This window comes from Salvelinus sp. IW2-2015, linkage group LG32, assembly GCF_002910315.2.
Source record: "Salvelinus sp. IW2-2015 linkage group LG32, ASM291031v2, whole genome shotgun sequence".
NCBI classification, from domain to species: Eukaryota; Metazoa; Chordata; class Actinopteri; order Salmoniformes; family Salmonidae; genus Salvelinus; species Salvelinus sp. IW2-2015.
Window position 1 is genome coordinate 29077119 of NC_036871.1, and position 21599 is coordinate 29098717.

Sequence of the window (21599 nt, forward strand, 5' to 3'; positions counted from 1 at the left end):
TGTGAAGTAGTCATTCAAAAATCATGTTAAACACTATTGTTGCACACAGTGAGTCCATGCAACTTATTATGTGACTTGTTAAGTACATTTGAAGTCCTGAACTTATTTAGGCTTGCCATAACAAAAGGGGTTGAATAGTTATTGACTCAAGACATTTCAGCTTGTCATTCATTTGTAAAAATTTCTAAAAACAAAAGTCCACTTTGACATTATGGGGTATTGTGTGTAGGCCAGTGCCAAAAATCACAATTCAATCAATTTTAAATGCAGGCTGTAACACAACAAAATGTGTAATTTTTATTAATTTATTAATTCTTCACCTTTTTATGAATTTTTCACCTTTATTTAACCAGGTAGGCCAGTTGAGAACAAGTTCTCATTTACATCTGCGACCTGGCCAAGATAAGCAAAGCAGTGCGACACAAACATCAACACAGAGTTACACATGGAATAAGCAAACGTACAGTCAATAACACAATAGAAAAGTATATCTACAGTGTATGCAAATGTAGTAAGATTAGGGAGGTAAGGCAATAAATAGGCCATAGTGGCGAAATAATTACAATTTAGCAATTAAACACTTATGTGATAGATGTGTAGAAAATTAATGTTCAAGTAGAGATACTGGGGTTCAAAGGAGCAAAAAATAAATAACAATATGGGGATGAGGTAGTTGGGTGGGCTATTTACAGATGGGCTGTGTACAGGTGCAATGATCAGTAATCTGCTCTGACACCTGATGCTTAAAGTTAGTGAGGGAGATATAAGACACCAGCTTCAGTGATTTTTGCAATTCATTCCAGTCATTGGCAGCAGAGAACTGAAAGGAAAGACGGCCAAAGGAGGAGTTGGCTTTGGGGATGACCAGTGAAATATACCTGCTGGAGCGCGTGCTACGGGTTGGTGCTGCTATGGTGACCAGTGAGCTGAGATAAGGCGGGGCTTTACCTAGCAAAGACTTATAGATGACCTGGAGCCAGTGGGCGACGAATATGTAGCGAGGGCCAGCCAACAAGAGCATACAGGTCGCAGTTGTGGGTTGTAGTATATTAGGCTTTGGTAACAAAACGGATGGCACTTTGATAGACTACATCCAATTTGCTGAGTAGAGGGTTGGAGGCTATTTTGTAAATGACATCGCCGAAGTCAAGGATCGGTAAGATAGTCAGTTTTATGAGGGTGTGTTTGGCAGCATGAGTGAAGGATGCTTTGATGCGAAATAGGAAGCCGATTCTAGAATAAATGTTGGATTGGAGATGGTTTATGTGAGTCTGGAAGGAGATTTAACAGTCTAACCACACACCTAGGTATTTGTAGTTGTCCACATATTCTAATTCAGAACCATCCACAGTAGTGATGCTAGACGGGCGGGTGGGTGCGAGCAGCGATTGGTTGAAGAGCATGCATTTAGTTTTACTTGCATTTAAGAGCAGTTGGAGGCCACGGAAGGAGTGTTGTATGGCATTGAAGCTCATCTGGAGGTTTGTTAACACTGTCCAAAGAAGGGCCAGAAGTATACAGAATGGTGTTGTCTGCGTAGCGGTGGATCAGAGAATCACCAGCAGCAAGAGCGACGTCATTGATGTAATCAGAGAAAAGAGTCAGCCCGAGAATTGAACCCTGCGGCACCCCCATAGAGACTGCCAGAGGTCCAGACAACAGGCCCTCCGATTTGACACAATGAACTCTATCTGAGAAGTAGTTGGTGAACCAGGCGAGGCAGTCATTTGAGAAACCAAGGCTATTGAGTCTGCCGATAAGAATACGGTGATTGACAGAGTCGAAAGCCTTGGCCAAGTCGATGAAGACGGCTGCACATTATTGTCTTTTATCGATGGCGGTTATGATATCGTTTACGACCTTGAGCGTAGCTGAGGTACTCCCATGACCAGCTCGGAAACCAGATTGCATTGCGGAAAAGGTACGGTGGGATTTGAAATGGTCGGTAATCTGTTTGTTAACTTGGCTTTCAAAGACTTTAGAAAGGCAGGTTAGGATAGATATAGGTCTGTAACAGTATGGGTCTAGACTGTCTCCCCCTTTGAAGAGGGGGATGACTGCGGCAGCTTTCCGATCTTTAGCGATCTCAGACGATACGAAAGAGAGGTTGAACAGGCTAGTAATAGGGGTTGCAACAATTGCGGTGGATAGTTTTAGAAGGAGAGGGTCCAGATTGTTTATCCCAGCTGATTTGTAGGGGTCCAGATTTTGCAGCTCTTTCAGAACATCAGCTATCTGGATTTGGGTGAAGGAGAAGTGGGGGAGGCTTGGGCAAGTTGCTGTGGGGGGTGCAGAGCTGTTGACCAGGTGGTAGTGGTAGTGGTGGTAGCCAGGTGGAAAGCATGGCCAGCCGTAGAAAAATGCTTATTTAAATTCTCGATTATTGTAGATTCATCGGTGGTGACAGTGTTTCCTAGCCTCTGTGCAGTGGTGAGCTGGGAGGAGGTGCTCTTATTCTTCATGGACTTTACAGTGTCCCAGAACTTTTTGGAGTTTGTGCTACAGGGTGCAAATTTCTGTTTGAAAAAAGCTAGCCTCTGCTTTCCTAACTGCCTGTGTATATTGGTTCCTAACTTCCCTGAAAAGTTGCATATCGCGGGGGCTATTCTATGCTAATGCAGTATGCCACAAGATGTTTTTGTGTTGGTCAAGGGCAGTCAAGTCTGAAGTGAACCAAGGGCTATATCTGTTCTTAGTTCAATTTTTTTTGAATGGGGCATGCTTATTTCAGATGGTGAGGAAAGCACTTTTAAAGAATAACCAGGCATCCTCTACTGACGGAATGAGGTCAATATCATTCCAGGATACCCGGGCCAGGTCAATTAGAAAGGCCTGCTCGCTGAAGTGTTTTAGGGAGCGTTTGACAGTGGTGAGGGGTGGTCGTTTGACCGCAGACCCATTACGGATGCAGGCAATGAGGTAGTGATCGCTGAGATCCTGGTTGAAGACAGCAGAAGTGTATTTGGAGGGCAAATTGGTCAGGATGATATCTATGAGGGTGCCCGTGTTTACGGATTTAGGGTTTTACCTGGTAGGTTCCATGATAATTTGTGTGAGATTGAGGGCATCTAGTTTAGATTGTAGTGTGTTAAGCATATCCCAGTTTAGGTCACCTAACAGTACGAACTCTGAAGATAGATGGGGGGGCAATTAATTCACATATGGTGTCCAGGGCACAGCTGGGGGCTGGGGGGGGTCTATAACAAGTGGCAACAGTGAGAGACTTTTTTCTGGAAAGGTGGATTTTTAAAAGTAGAAGCTCGAACTGTTTGGGCACAGACCTGGATAGCATGACAGAACTCTGCAGACTATCTCTGCAGTAGATTGCATCTCCACCCCCTTTGTCAGTTCTATCTTGGTGGAAAATGTTGAAGTTGGGGATGGAAATTTCAGAATTTTTGGTGGCCTTCCGAAGCCAGAATTCAGACATGGTAATAAGTCAACGGGTGTAAATACTTTCTGAAGGCACTGTATATTACTCAATGTTTATGGATGAGTCCAGGGTGGTTGAATCTTTGAACAAATTCCAATCAGTATTCTCAAAACAATCCTGCAGCATTGAGTCTGCCTCTGTCCAGCACCTCACTATTCTCTGTGTTGGTGGCTCCCTCTTGAGTTGCTGATTGTAGGTGGGAAGTAGGAACAGAGAGATGTAATCTGATTGGCCAAAGTGGGGGCGGGGGATGGCCTTGTACGCATCACAGATGTTTGTGTATTCATGTTCATGCACGGCGGATCCTCTTCTGGGGAAGGACACATGTTGGTGATATTTTGGGAAAATGTGTTTTAGACAGGCTTGGTTAAATCCACCCGCAACAATGAGGACTGCTTCCGGGTGAGAGGATTCTTGTTGGCTAATGATCCTGTACAGTTCACTGAGTTCCGCCTTGGTGTTTGCTTGTGGCGGTAGATGCTGTGATAATAACACAAGTGAATTCTCTCGGCATATAGTGGGGTCGGCATTTTAATGTCAGAAACTCCAGGTCAGGTGAACAACTTGCGATGTTTTCAACTTCAGTACACCAGAAATTGTTTATGAGGAAACATACCCCTCCCCCTGACTCTTACCAGGAGCCGCCGATCGATCCATTTGGAATATGGAGAAGCCATCTGGTTGAATAGCAGAGTCGAGTATATTGTCTGTAAGCCACGTCTCAGTAAAAACAAAGACACATCAGTACCTAATGTCCCTTTGCAATTGAAGCCTTTCTCTGAGTTCACAAAGTTTATTTTCCAGCGATTGGACATTGGCCATCAGGATACTAAGACGAGGAGGCCATATAGCCTAACTTGGAGTCCCCCTTTCCTTCCTCTTCTTCGTTGCCGGCGTTGCCTTAGGTCATCTTGGCCAAGAGCAACAGGTAAGCCCGCTGCGCGGGGAACAAATCCAGAAGTGTTTGTCGGTCATAGAAAATAATTGCACGAACATTCTGAGCTAACAAAGCAATAACGCAAAAATAAAGTCGAGCAGGAACTGGAAAGATGCGCACCCTCCTCAGCGCCGAACATATTATGCTTTTTACCTGTGCAACTCTAGATCACCTTTACTCCACACACACAAATTTGGGAAATCTCACCACGACTCTATCCTCCATATTCCTGCTTACAAGCAAAAACTCAAACAGGAAGTACCAATGACGCGCTCAATAAGGAACTGGTTTGATGAAGTGCATGCTAAGCTACAGGACTGTTTCGCTAGCAAAGACTGGAATTTGTTCCGGGATTCATCCGATGGCATTGAGGAGTTTACCACGTCAGTCACCGGCTTCATTAATAAGTGCGTCGACAACATCATCCCCTCAGTGACCGTACATACATATCCCATGGATTACAAGAAGCCATGGATGGCTAGAGCTGCCGCTTTCAAAGAGCGAGACACTAATCCGGGTGCCAATAAGAAATCCCGCAATGCCCTCTAATGAACAATCAAACAGGCAAAACATCAATACAGAACTAAGATCACATTCTACTAGACCAGCTCTGAAGCTCGTCAGATGTGGCAGGGCTTGCAAACTATCACGGATTACAAAGGGAAACCCAGCCGCAAGCTGCCCAGTGATACAAGCCTACCAGACGAGTATGCCTTAAATGCTCGCTTCGAGGCAAGCAACACTGAACCATGCATGAGAGCACCAGCTGTTCCAGATTACTGTGTGATCAAGCTCTCCATAGCCGATGTGAGAAAGACCTATAAACAGGTTGACATTTACAAGGCAAGAAGGATTATCAGGAATTGTACTCAAAGAATGTGCTGACCAGCTGGCAAGTGTCTTCACTGACATTTTGAACCTCTCCCTGATCCAGTCTGTAATGCCTACATGTTTCAAGCAGACCACCATAGTCCCTGTGTCTAAGAACGCCAAGGTAACCTGTCTAAATGACTATCGCCCGTAGCACTCACATCTGTAGCCATGACATGCTTTGAAAGGCTGGCCATGGCTCACATCAACACCATTATCCCAGACAACCTGGACCTACTCCAATTCGCATGCTGCCCCAACAGATCCACAGATGACTCAATATCTATTGCACTCCATGCTGCCCTTTCCCACCTAGACAAGAGAAACACCTATGTGAGGATGCTGTTCATTGACTACAGCACACCATAGTGCCCTCCAAGCTCATTACTAAGCTAAGGACCCTGGGAACCTGGGACTGAACGCCTCCCTCTGCAACTGGATCCTGGACTTCCTGACGGGCCGTCCCCAGGTGGTGAGGGTAGGCAATAACACATCTGCCACGCTGACCCTCAACACGGGGGACCCTCAGCAGTGCGTGTTAAGTTCCCTGTTCAACCATGAATGCGTCGCCGCACACCATCATTAAGTTTGCTGACGTCACGACAGTGGTTGGACTTATCACAGATGATGATGAGACCGCCTATAGGGAAGAGGTCAGAGACCTGGCAGTGTGGTGCCTGGACAACAACCTCAACGTCAGCAAGACAAAGGAGCTGATTGTGGACTATGGGAAACGGAGGCCTGAGCACTCCCCCATTCATGTCGACAGGGCTGTAGTGTAGCGGGTCCACATCACTAAGGATCTATCATGGTCCAGTCACAGTCATGAAGAGGGCACGGCAATGCCTCTTCCTCCTCAGGAGGCTGAAAAGATTTGCAACCGGACATCAGATCCTCAAAGTTCTACAGCTGCAGCATTGAGAGCATCTTGACTGGCTGCATCACCACTGGGTATAGCAACTGCTTTTCATCCGACTGCAAGGCGCTACAGGGGTTAGTGAGTACGGCCCAGTACATCACTGGGGCCAAGCTCCCTGTCCTCCAGGACCTCTATACCAGGCTGTGTCAGAGGAGAAGGCCCTAAAAATTGTCCGACTCCAGCCACCTAAGTCATAGACTGTTCTCTCTGCTACCGCATGGCAAGCGGTACTGATGCACCAAGTCTGGAACCAACAGGACCCTGAACAGCTTCTACCCCCAAGCCGTTATAGCCATATTGTAAAATTGATTAAATCGTTTTTTACCCTCATCAATCTACGCACAATACCCCATAATGACAAAGCAAAACAGATTTAGACATTTTTGCAAATTTATAAATAAATAAATAAATAACTGAAATATCACATTTACATAAGTATTCACACCCTTTACTCAGTACTTTGTTGAATCACCTTTGGCAGCAATTACAGGCTCGAGTCTTCTTGGGTATGATGCTACAAGCTTGATACACCTGTATTTGTGGAGTTTCTCCCATTCTTCTCTGCAGATCCTCTCAATCTCTGTCAGATTGGATGGGGAGCGTTGCTGCACAGCTATTTTCAGGTCTCTCCAGAGATGTTCGATCGGGTTCAAGTCCGGGCTCTGGCTAGGCCACTCAAGGACATTCAGAGACTTGTCCCAAAGCCAATCCTGCGTTGTCTTGGCTGTGTGTTTAGGGTCATTGTCCTGTTGGAAGGTGAACCTTCGCCCCTGGCTGAGGTCCTGAGTGCTCTGGAGCAGGTTTTCATCAATGATCTCTCTGTACTTTGCTCCTTTCATCTTTGCCTCGAACCTGACTAGTCTCCCAATCCCTGCCTCTGAAAAACATCCCCACAGCATGATGCTTCCACCACCATGCTTCACCGTAGGGATGATTCCAGGTTTCCTCCAGACGGGACGCTTGGCATTCAGGCCAAAGTGTTCAATCTTGGTTTCATCAGACCAGAGAATCTTGTTTCTCATGGTCTGAGAGTCTTTAGGTGCTTTTTGGCAAACTCCAAGCAGAATGTCATGTGCCTTTTATTGAGGATTGGCTTCTGTCTGGCCACTCTACCATAAAGGCCTGATTGGTGGAGTGCTGAAGATAGGGTTGTCCTTCTGGAAGGTTCTCCCAATTTCCACAGAGTAACTCTAGAGCTCTGTCAGAATGACCATTGGCTTCTTGGTCACCTCCCTGACCAAGGCCCTTCTCCTCCGATTGCTCAGTTTGGCCAGGCAGCCAGCTCTACGAAGAGTCTTGGTGGTTCCAAACCTCTTCCGTTTCGGGAATGATGGAGGTCACTGTGTTCTTGTGGACCTTCAATGCTGCAGAAATATTTTGGTACCCTTCCCCAGATCTGTGCCTCGACACAATCCTGTCTCGGAGCTCTACGGACAATTCCTTCGACCTCGTGGCTTGGTTTTTGCTCTGACATGCACTGTCAACTGTGGGACCTTATATAGACAGGTGTGTGCCTTTCCAAATCATGTTCAATCAATTGAATTTACCACAGGTGGACTCCAATCACGTTGTAGATACATCTTAAGGATGATCAATGGAAACAGGATGCACATGAGCTCAATTTCGAGTCTCATAGCAAATGGTCTGAATACTTATGTAAATAATTATATATATATATATTTTTTATAAATTGACAGAAGTATCAAAAATACTGTTTTTGCTTCACCATTGTGGGGTTATTGTGTGTAGATTGATGAGGATGTTTATTTATTTAATCCATTTTAGAATAAGGCTGTAATGTAACAAAATGTGTAAAAAGTCAAAGGGTCTGAATACTTTCCGAATGCACTGTAGTTATCGTGAACAACAAAAAAAGAGTTATTGAATTGTAACTTGTGCACTTATTAGTTCCTTTTACATTAACAATGTTTCCATCAAACCATTTCATGTGGATTAATTACTTGATACATGAAAAAAGTCACAACCGGCTGATGTGTCACGTTCCTGACCTGTTTTCTGTTAGTTTTTGTATGTGTTAGTTGGTCAGGACGTGAGTTTGGGTGGGCAGTCTATGTTTTGTGTTTCTATGTTGGTTTATGGGTACCTGATATGGTTCTCAATTAGAGGCAGGTTGTTTTCATCTCCTCTGATTGAGAATCATATTAAGGTAGGTGTTTTCACATTGGGTGTTGTGGGTTGTTGTCTTCCGTGTCTGTGTCTGTTTGCACCACACGGACTGTTTCGTTTGTTCGTTCGGTTTTTGTGTAGTCTATTTTTCCTGTTCGTGTGTTCTTCGTGTTATGTAAGTTCGTTTGTTCAGGTCTGTTGTCTACATCATTTATTTGTTTTGTAGTATATTATTCAAGTGTTGTTTCGTCATTTTTCATTTGAATAAATATTATGTCTACCTTCAACGCTGCATTTTGGTCATCTGATCCTTCTCTCCTCTCCTCGTCCGAGGAGGAGGAAGATGAAGAAGACCGTCACAGAACCACCCACCAAACCCGGACCAAGCAGCGTAAGTTCGAGCAGTGGCCTACTAAACAGGAGTCTTGGACATGGGAAGAAGTATTGGAGGGAAAAGGACACTGGGCACATATTGGGAAATATCGCCGCGCTCGTGAGGAGATGGAGGCAGCGAGAGCCCAAGAGCGGTGGTATGAGGAGGCAGCAAGGAGACGTGGCTGGAAGCCCGAGAAGAAACCTCAAACATTTCTTGAGGGGGGGGCTAAGAGGTAGTGGGCCGAGGGCAGGTAGGAGACCTGCGCCCACTTCCTAGGCTAACCGTGGAGAGCGGGAGTACGGGCAGATACCGTGTTACACGGTGTCTCCTGTACGTGTTCATAGCCCGGTGCGGGTTATTCCACCTCCCCGCACTGGTAGGGCTAGATTGGGCATTGAGCCAGGTGCCATGAAGCCGGCTCAACGCGTCTGGTCTCCAGTGCGTCTCCTCGGGCCGGCATACATGGCACCAGCCTTACGCATGGTGTCCCCGGTTCGCCTACATAGCCCGGTGCGGGTTATTCCACCTCCCCGCACTGGTCGGGCGACAGGGAGCATTCAACCAGGTAAGGTTGGGCAGGCTCAATGCTCAAGGGAGCCAGTACGCCTGCARGGTCCGSTATTTCCGGCGCTACCTCCCCGCCCCAGCCCAGTACCACCAGTGCCTACACCACGCACCAGGCTTCCAGTGCGTTTRCAGAGCCCTGTTCCTCCTCCACGCACTCTRCCTATGYTGCGTGTCTCCAGCCCAGTGCCTCCAGTTCCGGCACCACGCACTAAGCCACCTGTGCGTCTCCAGAGCCCTGTACACACTGTTCCTTCTCCCCGTACTCATCCTGATGTGCGTGCCCTCAGCCCGGGACCACCAGTTCCGGTACCACGCACCAGGCCCAAGGTACGCTTTGAGAATTCAGTGTGCCCTGTCCCTGCTCCCCGCACTAGCCTGAAGGTGCGTGGGCTTAGCCCGGTGCCTCCAGTTCCGGCACCACGCACCAGACCTACAGTGCGCCTCATCCGGCCAGAGCCATCCGTCTGCCCAGTGCCATCTGAGCCATCCGTCTGCCCAGTGCCATCTGAGCCATCCGTCTGCCCAGTGCCATCTGAGCCATCCGTCTGCCCAGTGCCGTCTGAGCCATCCGTCTGCCCAGTGCCGTCTGAGCCATCCGTCTGTCCAGCGCCGTCTGAGCCATCCGTCTGTCCCGAGCCATTAGAGCCGCCCGTCTGTCCAGAGCCGTTCGTCAGTCAGGAGCCGCTAGAGCCATTCGTCATTCAGGATCTGCCAGAGCTGCCAACCAGACAGGATCTGCCAGAGCCGCCAACCAGACAGGATCTGCCAGAGCCGCCAACCAGACAGGATCTGCCAGTGCGCCAACCAGAAGGATCTGCCAGAGCCGCCAACCAGACAGGATCTGCCAGAGCCGCCAACCAGACAGGATCTGCCAGAGCCGCCAACCAGACAGGATCTGCCAGAGCCGCCAACCAGACAGGATCTGCCAGAGCCGCCAACCAGACAGGATCTGCGCCAGAGCCGTCAGCGAGCCATGAGCGTCCAGAGCCGTCAGCCAGCCATGAGCGTCCAGAGCCGTCAGCCAGCCATGACCAGCCAGAGCCGTCAGCCAGCCATGACCAGCCAGAGCCGTCAGCCAGCCATGACCAGCCAGAGCCAGTCAGCCAGGATCCGCCAGAGCCGTCAGCCAGCCAGGATCCGCCAGAGCGTCAGCCAGCCAGGATCCTCCAAGCCGTCAGCCAGCCGGATCCGCCAGAGCCGTCAGCCAGCCAGGATCGCCAGAGCCGTCAGCCAGCCAGGATCCGCCAGAGCCAGCCAGCCAGGATCCGCCAGAGCCAGCCAGCCAGGATCTACCCCTCATCCCGGTGCTGCTCCTTGTCCGTGCTGCTCCTTGTCCCGGTGCTGCCCCTTGTCCCGGTGCTGCCCCTTGTCCCGGTGCTGCCCCTTGTTCCGGTGCTGCCCCTTGTCCCGGTGCTGCCCCTTGTCCTGCTGAGGCCTATTATTTTAGGTGGGGGTACTTGGAGGGTGGTCATTGGGAGGGGGATAATAAAGCTGGGATTGACTATGGTGGGGTGGGGACCTCGCCCAGAGCCTGAGCCACCACCGTGGTCAGATGCCCACCCAGACCTTCCCCTAGACTTTGTGCTGGTGCGCCCGGAGTTCGCACCTTAAGGGGGGGGGTTATGTCACGTTCCTGACCTGTTTTCTGTTAGTTTTTGTATGTGTTAGTTGGTCAGGACGTGAGTTTGGGTGGGCAGTCTATGTTTTGTGTTTCTATGTTGGTTTATGGGTACCTGATATGGTTCTCAATTAGAGGCAGGTGGTTTTCATCTCCTCTGATTGAGAATCATATTAAGGTAGGTGTTTTCACATTGGGTGTTGTGGGTGGTTGTCTTCCGTGTCTGTGTCTGTTTGCACCACACGGGACTGTTTCGTTTGTTCGTTTGTTCGTTCGGTTTTTGTGTAGTCTATTTTTCCTGTTTGTGCGTTCTTCGTGTTATGTAAGTTCGTTTGTTCAGGTCTGTTGTCTACATCGTTTATTTGTTTTGTAGTATATTATTCAAGTGTTATTTCGTGTTTCGTCATTTTTCATTTGAATAAATATTAACGCTGCATTTTGGTCATCTGATCCTTCTCTCCTCTCCTCGTCCGAGGAGGAGGAAGACGACAGCCGTTACATGATGGAAACATGAAATGCCAGTACAATTTTATAAATGCTGACAGACAATTTGTTCGTTTGACATAGTGGGAACTTTTTGTGTCAGTAAAATGTATTATTTGAGAAATGACGGTGGAAATGCCTTTATACACAAATATTGAATATAATAACCATCATATTGAAATAAACTTGGAGTCACGTGATGATATGTTGTGTGGTGATGAGGTTGATGCTCCTTTCCAATAAATATTGAGGATCTTATTCTGGTGATACGATGATCGATGCTTGGCTGCTGCTTGACAAATACAAATAATATCGCTCTTATCCATAATAATCTCATAATGTAGTTAGCCTATCTGCACTGTATATGCAAGATGTTGGCTAGGCTAGAGCGCATGTGTCAAGATCAGAGTGGGCACATTTGCTATATAATGCAAAATATTTTGGGACAACACCATCAATAGAGTTGAAAATGTGATGGAAACCCATTTCACTTGTATTTTTCATTTTGTACATGAGAATTTAACGTCAACTTTTTTTTATGTGCACAACATCATCACGCACAACCTTTTTCCCTCAAAAAGTAATTTTGATGGAAACACATCTCTGGTGGGAAAATGCACGTATTGTTTATGCAGATTTTACGATATTCACATGAAAATCTGTTGCAAATTGGATGGAAGCCTAGCTATTGATTATTTGTTTTATGTTTCCCCCCATGTTAAACTTTTTGCATAATTTAGCTGCTTTTTCACAGGCAGTTCTGACTGATAACCTGTCTTCATAGCTGAGAGAAGCCGAGGAGGAGTATCACTTCGTCCCCAATAATACTACTAATATTTCTAACTGTACCGGTGAGAAAGAGAAGGGCAGACTCATCCATTGTTGCTGAACTGTGTTCAGACAATTTTACAGTGCCATTATGTTATCAGCCATTAGTCACATGTTCAAAAAGCTATTCTGCTAGTATAATCACAATAATTACAATGAAGTGCTTTGAAAGGTTGGTAATGGCTCACATTAACACCATTATCCCAGAAACCCTAGACCATCTCCAATTTGCGTACCACCAAAACAGATCGACAGATGATGCAATCTCTATTGCACTCCACACTGCCCTTTCCCACCTGGACAAAAGGAACACCTACGTGAGAATGCTATTCATTGACTACAGTTTAGCGTTCAACACCATAGTGCCCTCAAAGCTCATCACTAAGCTAAGGACCCTGGGACTAACTGGACTTCCTGACGGGCCCCCCCCAGGTGGTAAGGATAGGTAACAACACATCCGCCACGCTGATCCTCAACACGGGGGCCCCTCAGGGCTGCATGCTCAGCCCCCTCCTGTACTCCCTGTTCACCCACGACTGCATGGCCAGGCACGACTCTAACACCATCATCAAGTTTGCAGACGACACAACAGTGGTAGTAGTCCTGATCACCGACAACAACGAGACAGCCTATAGGGAGGTGGTCAGAGACCTGACCGGATGGTGCCAGAATAACAACCTATCCCTCAACGTAATCAAGACAAAGGAGATGATTGTGGACTACAGGAAAAGAAGGACCAAGCACACCCCCATTCTCATTGGTGGGGCTGTAGTGGAGCAGGTTGAGAGCTTCAAGTTCCTTGGTGTCCACATCAACAAACTAGAATGGTTCAAATACACCAAGACAGTAGTGAAGAGGGCACAACAACGCCTATTCCTCCTCAGGAAACTAAAAGGATTTGGCATGGGTCCTCAGATCCTCAAAAAGTTCTACAGCTACACCATCAAGAGCATCCTGACTGGTTGCATCACTGCCTGGTATGGTAACTGCTCGGCCTCGGCATCACTGGTGCTAAGCTGCCTGCTATCCAGGACCTCTATACCAGGCGGTGTCAGAGGAAGGCCCTAAAAATTGTCAAAGACTCCAGTCACCCTAGTCATAGACTGTTCTCTCTGCTACCGCACGGCAAGCGGTACCGGAGCGCCAAATCTAGGTCCAAAAGGCTTCTTAACAGCTTCTACCCCCAAGCCATAAGACTCCTGAACAGCTAATCAAAGGGCTACCCAGACCCCTCTTTTAAGCTGCTACTCATCTCTGTTTATTATTTACTCTCTGTTTATTATCTATGCATGGTCACTTTAACTCTACCTTCATGTACATATTACCGCAATTACCTCGACTAACTGGTGCCCCTGCACATTGACTCTGTACCGGTACCCCCTGTATATAGCCTCGCTATTGTTATTTTACTGCTGCTATTTAATTATTTGTTACTTTTTTTTTTTTTTTTTTACTTATACATTTTTTACTTAACACGTTTTTCTTCTTAACTTCTTAAACCATTGTTGGTTAAGGGTTTGTAAGTAAATATTTCACTGTAAGGTCTACTACACCTGTTGTATTCAGCGCATGTGACAAATAACATTTTATTTGACTAGGTATTCCCTTTCACATACAATATACAATGACATATAATTAGACACACCAATCATTATAATCTAGGTTTATTTTTTGGGGAATAAAACACAGGAACAATCTTAACCGTTTGAGGCACTTTGGACTGGAGTATCATAATGCTAAAGGCAAAATTACAGTATGTATCTACTATGAAAACAATGCAGAAAACTACTTGATTCAAGACAGATTCCTAAATATAGGAAAATATGGAGTCAACTTTATGAGGACAGATTTTTGACTATGTACATTGTATTGTATATGTCATATGTGTAAAAATGTAGCAATGTTTTAAAGTTAAAGCATGCATTATATGCCCCACAAAAACATCAGAAATTATCAGAAATTGGTTTACGGTAAGTTTTCAATACAACAACTTACCTTTTTCTTCTTTAACTAATTTATTCCGACAATGCTTAACACGACAAAGCTTTGAGAAGTGGAGTGAATTAAAATATGACTTAATGGAGAACAGTGTAGCTCAAATGTTTGCTGCTGATGGAACACCATTTGTCCTATAACATGTCACATCTCTTCTTTCAACAAAACCTATACTAACTACATCCAAAATTTCTTAAACAAATACATTATTCATGCATAATTTCTCTAAATGTCATAATACAACTCAAAAATGAGTTAAAAAGTTACAAGTGCAAATCTGAACAGTTCTGAATTTCTCAACAACAAAACAATCTTCACATTTGGTTGACTGTCCATTTATCAAACATCATGATTCAAGCATAGTACCATTAAACAGTGCTTACCACTGCATTGCTTTTAACTAGGCTAACGAGGCCACAATTGTTATAGTTAAAGCCATTATAAATATATTTTGTCAAATTAATCCAGTTCAATAGCTAGGGTAAAATTATATTGCCAGCATGGTTTATTTTATATCTCCCTATAAATCGCTAAAATTATAAAAATTTGACAAAGCAAAATATGCATATATTAATTATGTTCAGGCTATGGCATTTAAAGCACACAATAATATACTAATAATAGGATCCATACTACTGTATTTGTTTGTTTGTTTGTTTGTTTAAAAAAAAGTGTTTACTATTGTTCTGATGTGCCTATTTTGTGTGCTCCTGATCCGACATGTCACACTGCTGGTTTCTGCTGGTGACAAAAGTAAAATCTACACTGTAAAAAAAAAGATGTTGATTCAACGTACAGTAGGATTGTGAGTTTGCTCAACAAACATGTTGTTGAGCAAACTCACAACAAAACATTTGTGTGTGAAAATGTTGTTGAGCAAACTCACAATCCTATTGCAGCTGGTTGCCTTACAATTGTATGTTGAATGAAATTGTACTTTTTACAGTGTATTCGGGCAGTGCAATCGATTCATGCTCCAAAGCCTTTAATATCTTGTCTCATCTCACACATCTTCCAGTATCCGCAGAATATGGTCCTGGAAATTGAAAAATGGCTTTTCAGTATGATTACTGTACCACGTGAAGTTAATCATTCTTAAATCCATACAGAAGTCTTTCCGTTTTTTACAATGGTCGCAGCTTTCTCTGTAGTAGCTGATTTTGGCCTGGCTCCTTGGTTCTCCTGGGCTGTGTTGACCCTGTTCTGCTCTGCCATGGTGCCCCCAGACACTGGACTACTTGTCCTGGAGGTGGGCTGGTTCTTGTTAGTATTGTAGGTCTGGAAAGCCATGTCAAGCTGCTCTTGGGCCACCCGTAGGTGGCGGTGCAGGCTGGCCAGGTCCGAGGGGATGTTCTCGTCTGGACTGGTGCACTCCTGGTGATGTTCCAGGGCATCGTTGGCCATGTTCTTCTCATGGTGGGTGATAAGACTATTGGGGATGATCCTGTTGGGCTTGTCTGATTTCATGACCAGGTTGTACATGGGGGGAGAGGTGGGGATGTTACGGGAATACGGGTAGCTGTACGAGGGCCGTCGCCCCCCCTGGTTCCTCCTCTTGCGGAGAGTGTCCCGGAACTTTCCGATACCCAAGTGGAACATCTCGCAAACATTAAGGAGCAGGCAGAGGCAGCTGACCACGTACATGATGAGCAAGAATATGGTCTTCTCTGTGGGCCGAGAGATGAAGCAGTCTACCTTGTGGGGACAGGGCACCTTATTGCACACATAGGACGGATTAACACGGAAGCCATAGAGAAGATACTGGCCCACCAGGAAGCCAATCTCAAATACGGCCCGGGACAGAAGCTGCAGGACGTAGATCCTCATCAGGCCCTCTTGCATGATCCGCCGGCGGCCGTCATGTTTCTGAGGCTTGGCCGGCTCCAGCTTGACCTCCTGGACTTCCACCACGTCCTCCTGGTAGATCATGGGCTCTGCATCATCGTCCTCATTCTCCAGCACCTCCTCAAGCGGGTGGCTCTCCCTCCACCTGTGGGCCTGAATGGGCTTCTTCCGGTGGTGGAACTTCCGGCGCTCCACCTCGGAAGCGCGGGCTATCTTGTGTATGGCGTAGCCCAGGTACATGACCGAGGGGGTGGAGATCATGATGATCTGGAAGACCCAGAAGCGGACATGCGAAAGCGGGGCGAAGGCATCATAGCACACGTTGTCACAGCCGGGCTGCTTGGTGTTGCAGGTAAACTTGGTCTGCTCGTCCGAGTAGATGGACTCGCCCCCCACGGCAGTCAGCACGATGCGGAAGATGATGAGCACTGTGAGCCACACTTTCCCCACAAAGGTGGAATGGTTGTGGATCTCTTCCAGAAGACGAGTTAGAAAGCTCCAGCTCATGGTGGTCATAGAGGCTTTTCAACTAGAATCTGGGAACACAGAATAAGTATAATTAGGGGTTTGGTTCATTAAAACCTGCTTTTCTTTTAAAGGCCCAGTGCAGTCAAAAACGTGATTTTCTGTGTTTTATACATGTTTTCACACTATGAAGTTGGAATAATACTGTTAAGTCAACAGGTGGTCAATTAGTTAACAGACCAATAAGAAAGAGGGTTCCAAAGCTCTCTGCCAATAACAACTAGTTTTTGGTTTTCCCCTCCCCACTCACTCCACTCTGACAGTCATAGCAAAATTCTGCTTGAGAAATTGCTCTTTGCAAAGAAACTATTGTTGTTTCTTTATAAGCATTTTAATTGAAAACAATCATAGTAAGGTAATTCATGGTTACCCAGAAATTATTTGATATTGAGATAATCCCAACATGAACACAAAATAAATGCATTAAAATTATATATTTTCACACAACTTTTGCTATAATAAATAGTACATGATGCCAAAGTTGCTTTGTAAGGCAAGCTGAGGCATTTAATGATCCTCAGCCCATCAGCAGTCAAGATAATCCAATTAAATTCACACTACAGTGTCAGTGTCAACCAAGGCGTTGGACATGCAAGACCTCAGAGGGACACAACACAACAGACTAATGTTAATTAAAAGCAACAACTATGAAGATAATCCCTGGGCCCCGTTTGAAATTAATCAAATGATTAATAGACTGTTCCCACTCACTTCCATGTGCAAAAAAACTATGTCCTAATTTGGCTTTCTTGTATGTCCTTTCTTATACACTATAATTATCAAACGCACAAAACTATTGGAGTGCATTCTTTTTTAAATAATGTTAATCATCAATTCAATTTAGCTAAAAACACAAAAATGTTTTATGACATATCACACAAATTCCTAGTGTGACAATGATATAACTCATTTAAATTGTAATCCATTGCATAGGCTATACCTTAGACTAGTCAAACATATACATACATAGTGAGGGGTACCTAACTTACTGTAAAGATTACTCAAAAGCTTCTACTATTCTCATTATTTAATGATGCAGCTTCTGATAACTGAATGAAGGGATAACTAGATTAATTCTCCCCAGGTTAAAGGAGTGTACTGAGTGATGCAGCTGGGTGATATGAAGATAGGAGGCATATGGAGGAGGAGAGAGAGAACACATATGTGAAGGTGTCTCTGTGTGCTGGTCTCGGTATTCTGAGAGAGAATCCCTATAGGTTCCCTTGAACGTTGACCTGGGTCTCTCAGATCGACTGCTGAATCTTAGTCTAGAGACGTCTACCTGTTAAATGTTTGTAATGTCTTAATGTAAATGTAATTTTTTGCAATATCTTTTAAGTTCTATGGACCCCATGAAGACTAGCTGACGCTATGGCGTTAGTTAATGGGATCCTAATAAAAATTCAAATTCTAGCTGAACAAAAGTAAACCATCTATACCCCAGGATGTTGTCCCACTAGTGTTACTACTCCCCTCACACACAGAGCAGGCTGACTGCCCGCTTTGTGAGTTGATAGTATCATGACTATATAGCAGCACTGTTTTCCCTGGCGTGGGACGTGCCATCTCCCCTGATCTCCCTTCGCTGCCATCTGAGTGAACACAATGAACAGGAGAGACTTGTTCGTCTGTCTAGCTGCCACGAGGCCTGCCCTCCAGACCCAGTGCTGCTGCTTCAATCTCACACTGAGGAGGGAGGGAGGATCAGCTAGCACCACATGGCCAGGCCACAGATGGCAGCTACTGTGGGTAACTCTTCATCTGCCCCAGGACCAGGGGTGTAAAAAATAGGTGGGTGAACCCTTATTTGAAACACTTACCTAGTGTAATAAGTTAGTAAACCGTATCTGTAAAATTACACTTCACTAAAGTACATCACTGCCTAGATCTTGAGGTAAGGCAGGTTTGTTTAACTGAAGCCCAATCGAGGATTATGGCTTGGCTTTATTATGAATAGTGCATGCTTTAGAGGTGGGACTGTATACAGCAATTCAGTGGTTTGTTGGTAGTTTGCAACATAATTTTATTCAGTTGGAATTTCCTACAGTTGAACTTGAAAAGGGAATATATTTTTGTGTAGCTTGTTAACACTACTCTTCTGCTGTGTGATATTGTACTATTTTTTGCGGGATCTCTAACACGTACTGTATATACCATGCTTAATGTCAGAAAGAGCAAGTTACCCATGCAAGAAAGCAATAAACATGTTTTCATGCTCACAAGCCTGCTAACAGAGCCTTTGGGGAATAACAATGTTTAATTTCTGTAAACAACATGTCTCAACAAAGTAATGGAAAAATCATGATTTGAGAATGCTGTATTAATGAACGCAATTACTATCTTCATGTGTGAGTTTTAATTGTAGGTATATCTTATTTTATTCCCTTTCCTAATATAAATTAATCTTGAAAATATCGATTTCAGTATCTGGATTTAGCTGAAGAAAAAACAACAGAGTGATATGACCAAAAAGATGCACTGTTATTATGTAGGCTATCTTTCCATTTCTGTATTACAACATATGCTTTGGTTGTCACGATCGTGTGGTTGAGAGACGGACCAAAACGCAGCATTTGGAAAATAAGCCATCTTCCTTTTATTAACACCACGAAGAAGAACACGACACAAAAACACTATACAAACTAACAAAACAACAAAACAACAAAACAACAAAACAACAAAACAACAAAACAACAAAACAACAAAACAACAAAACAACAAAACGACCGTGAAGCTACAAACGTTGTGCACATACATACAGGCTACAAACGTTCTACATAGACAATTTCCCACAAATACCTAAAGCCTATGGCTCCCTTAAATATGGCTCCCAATCAGAGACAACTATGACCAGCTGTCTCTGATTGAGAACCAAATCAGGCAGCCATAGACTTTTCTAAACACCTACACTCAACCATAGACTATTCTAGACACATCCACTCAACACAAACCCATACACTCTAACAAATCCCCCTAGACACTCCAAACCACCCAAGACAATACAAAAACACAAACCTAACCCCATGTCACACCCTGACCTAACTAAAATAATAAAGAAAACAAAGAATACTAAGGCCAGGGCGTGACATGGTCGGCTGCTCATGGCTGGCTGACGGGATCTGGCTGCTCATGGCTGGCTGACGATCTGGCTGCTCATGGCTGGCTGACGGATCTGGCTGCTCATGCGGCTGGCTGACGGATCTGGCTGCTCATGGCTGGCTGACCGGGATCTGGCTGCTCATGGCTGCGTGACGGATCTGGCTCTGCTCATGCTGGCTGACGGATCTGGCTGCTCATGGCTGGCTGACGGATCTGGGGGCCCTGTTGCGCTTTTCTGGCTGCCATGGCGGGCCTGGGATCTGGCTGCTCATGGCTGGCTGACGATTTCTGGCCTGATCATGGCTGGCTGAACGGATCTGGCTGCTCATGGCTCGCTGCGGATCTGGCGCTCATGCTCGCTGGCGGATCTGGCTGCTCCCATGGCTCGCGGGCGGATCTGGCAGATCCTGTCTGTTGGCGGCTCTGGCAGATCCTGTCTGGTTGGCGGCTCTGGCGCACTGTAGGCCCTGGTGCGTGGTGCCGGAACTGGTGGTACCGCGGCTGGGGACACGCATCTCAGGGCTAGTGCGGGAGCAGAACAGGGCATACTGGACCCTGGAAACGCACAATTAGGCCTAGTGCGTTGGTGCCGAACTGGTAGCGTACCGGGCTGGAGACACGCATCTCCAGGGCTAGTGCGGGGAGCAGCAACAGGACGCACAGGACTCTGGGGACACACAGGAGCTTGGTGCGTGGTGTAGGCACTGGTGGTAATGGGCTGGAGACACGCACCATTGGACAAGTGCGTGGAGGAGGACAGGGCTCTGGAGACACACTGGAAGCCTGGTGCGTGTGTTGCGCACTGGTGGAACAGGACTGGGGCGGGAGTGGCGCCGGAAAACCGGACCGTTGCAGGCGTTACTGAGCTTCCCTTGACATTGAGCCTGCCCAACCTGTACCTGGTTGAATGCTCCCCGTCGGCCCGGACCCATGGCGGGTAAGGTGCTGGACATAACCGCGCACCGGGGCTTATGTGAGGCGCTAACCTCCCGCGCTAGCACCTAATGGAATGCATGAAGGCTGCTAGGTGCCATGTAAGCCTGCCCGGCCCGCCGTAGGCAAGAATGTCACTCCGGTGCGAGACTGAGGTAAACCGAGCCCTAGGCTCTCTATGGCCACTTGGCTCAAATGCTCAATCTAGCCCCTACCATGCGGGGAGGTGAATAAACCCGCACTGGGCTATGCACACGTACACGGAGAACACCGTGCGCTCTACTGCGTACCACACGGTGTCTGCCGGTATCCCCTCTCCACGGTTTAGCCTGGAAGTGGCGCAGGTCTCCTACTGCCGTTGGCCCACTACCTCCTAGCCCCCCCCAAGAAAATTTTGGGTCAGTACTCACGGGCTTTCCAGCCTTTGCCTCCGTGCTTGCTCCTCATATCGCCGCCTCCTCTGCTTTGCCTGCTCCTAGCTCCGCTTTGGGCGGGCGATATTGCTCCAGGTTTTGACCGCCGCGTCCTTTCCATCCAATTCGTCCTCCCCATCTCCGAGAAATCCTGTGTAGGTGGCGTCCTGTTGCCGTTTCACACGCTGCTTGGTCCTTTGGTGGAGGAAAATTCTGTCACGATCCGGTGGTTGAGAGACGGACCAAAACGCAGCATTGGAAAATACCATCTTCCTTTATTAACACCACGAAGAAAGAACAACACTTAGACACAAAAACAACAAATAAAAACAACACTACAAAAAACAAAACAACAAAACAAACGCGTGAAGCCTACAAACGTTGGGCACAATACATACAGGCTACAAAGTTCTTACTAGACAATTTCCCACAAATACCTAAAGCCTATAGGCTTCCCGTTAAATATGGCTCCAATCAGAGACAACTATGACCAGCGACTGTCTCTGATTCGGGAACCAAATACAGCAGCCACTAGATTTCTCATAAACACTACACTCAACACCATAGACTATCCTAGACACATCCACTCAACACAAACCCATACACTCTAACAAATCCCCCTAGCCCACTC

At 46.2% G+C, this 21599-nt stretch overlaps 1 protein-coding gene and 1 long non-coding RNA gene across 3 annotated transcripts in view; both read right to left on the reverse strand.

Annotated features, from left to right (window-relative positions):
- Positions 1-21599, reverse strand: part of LOC139023495 (uncharacterized) — a 182412-nt gene that overhangs the window by 24480 nt on the left and 136333 nt on the right. The window lies entirely within an intron of this gene.
- Positions 13807-21599, reverse strand: part of gjc2 (gap junction protein gamma 2) — a 25181-nt gene continuing 17388 nt past the window's right edge. For both annotated transcript variants that reach the window (XM_023976744.2, XM_023976742.2), the window contains exon 2: positions 13807-16534. In XM_023976744.2, the coding sequence (XP_023832512.1) occupies positions 15249-16514 (1266 nt within the window). In that variant the 5' untranslated portion in view covers positions 16515-16534 and the 3' untranslated portion in view covers positions 13807-15248. The remainder of the gene's footprint in view (positions 16535-21599) is intronic.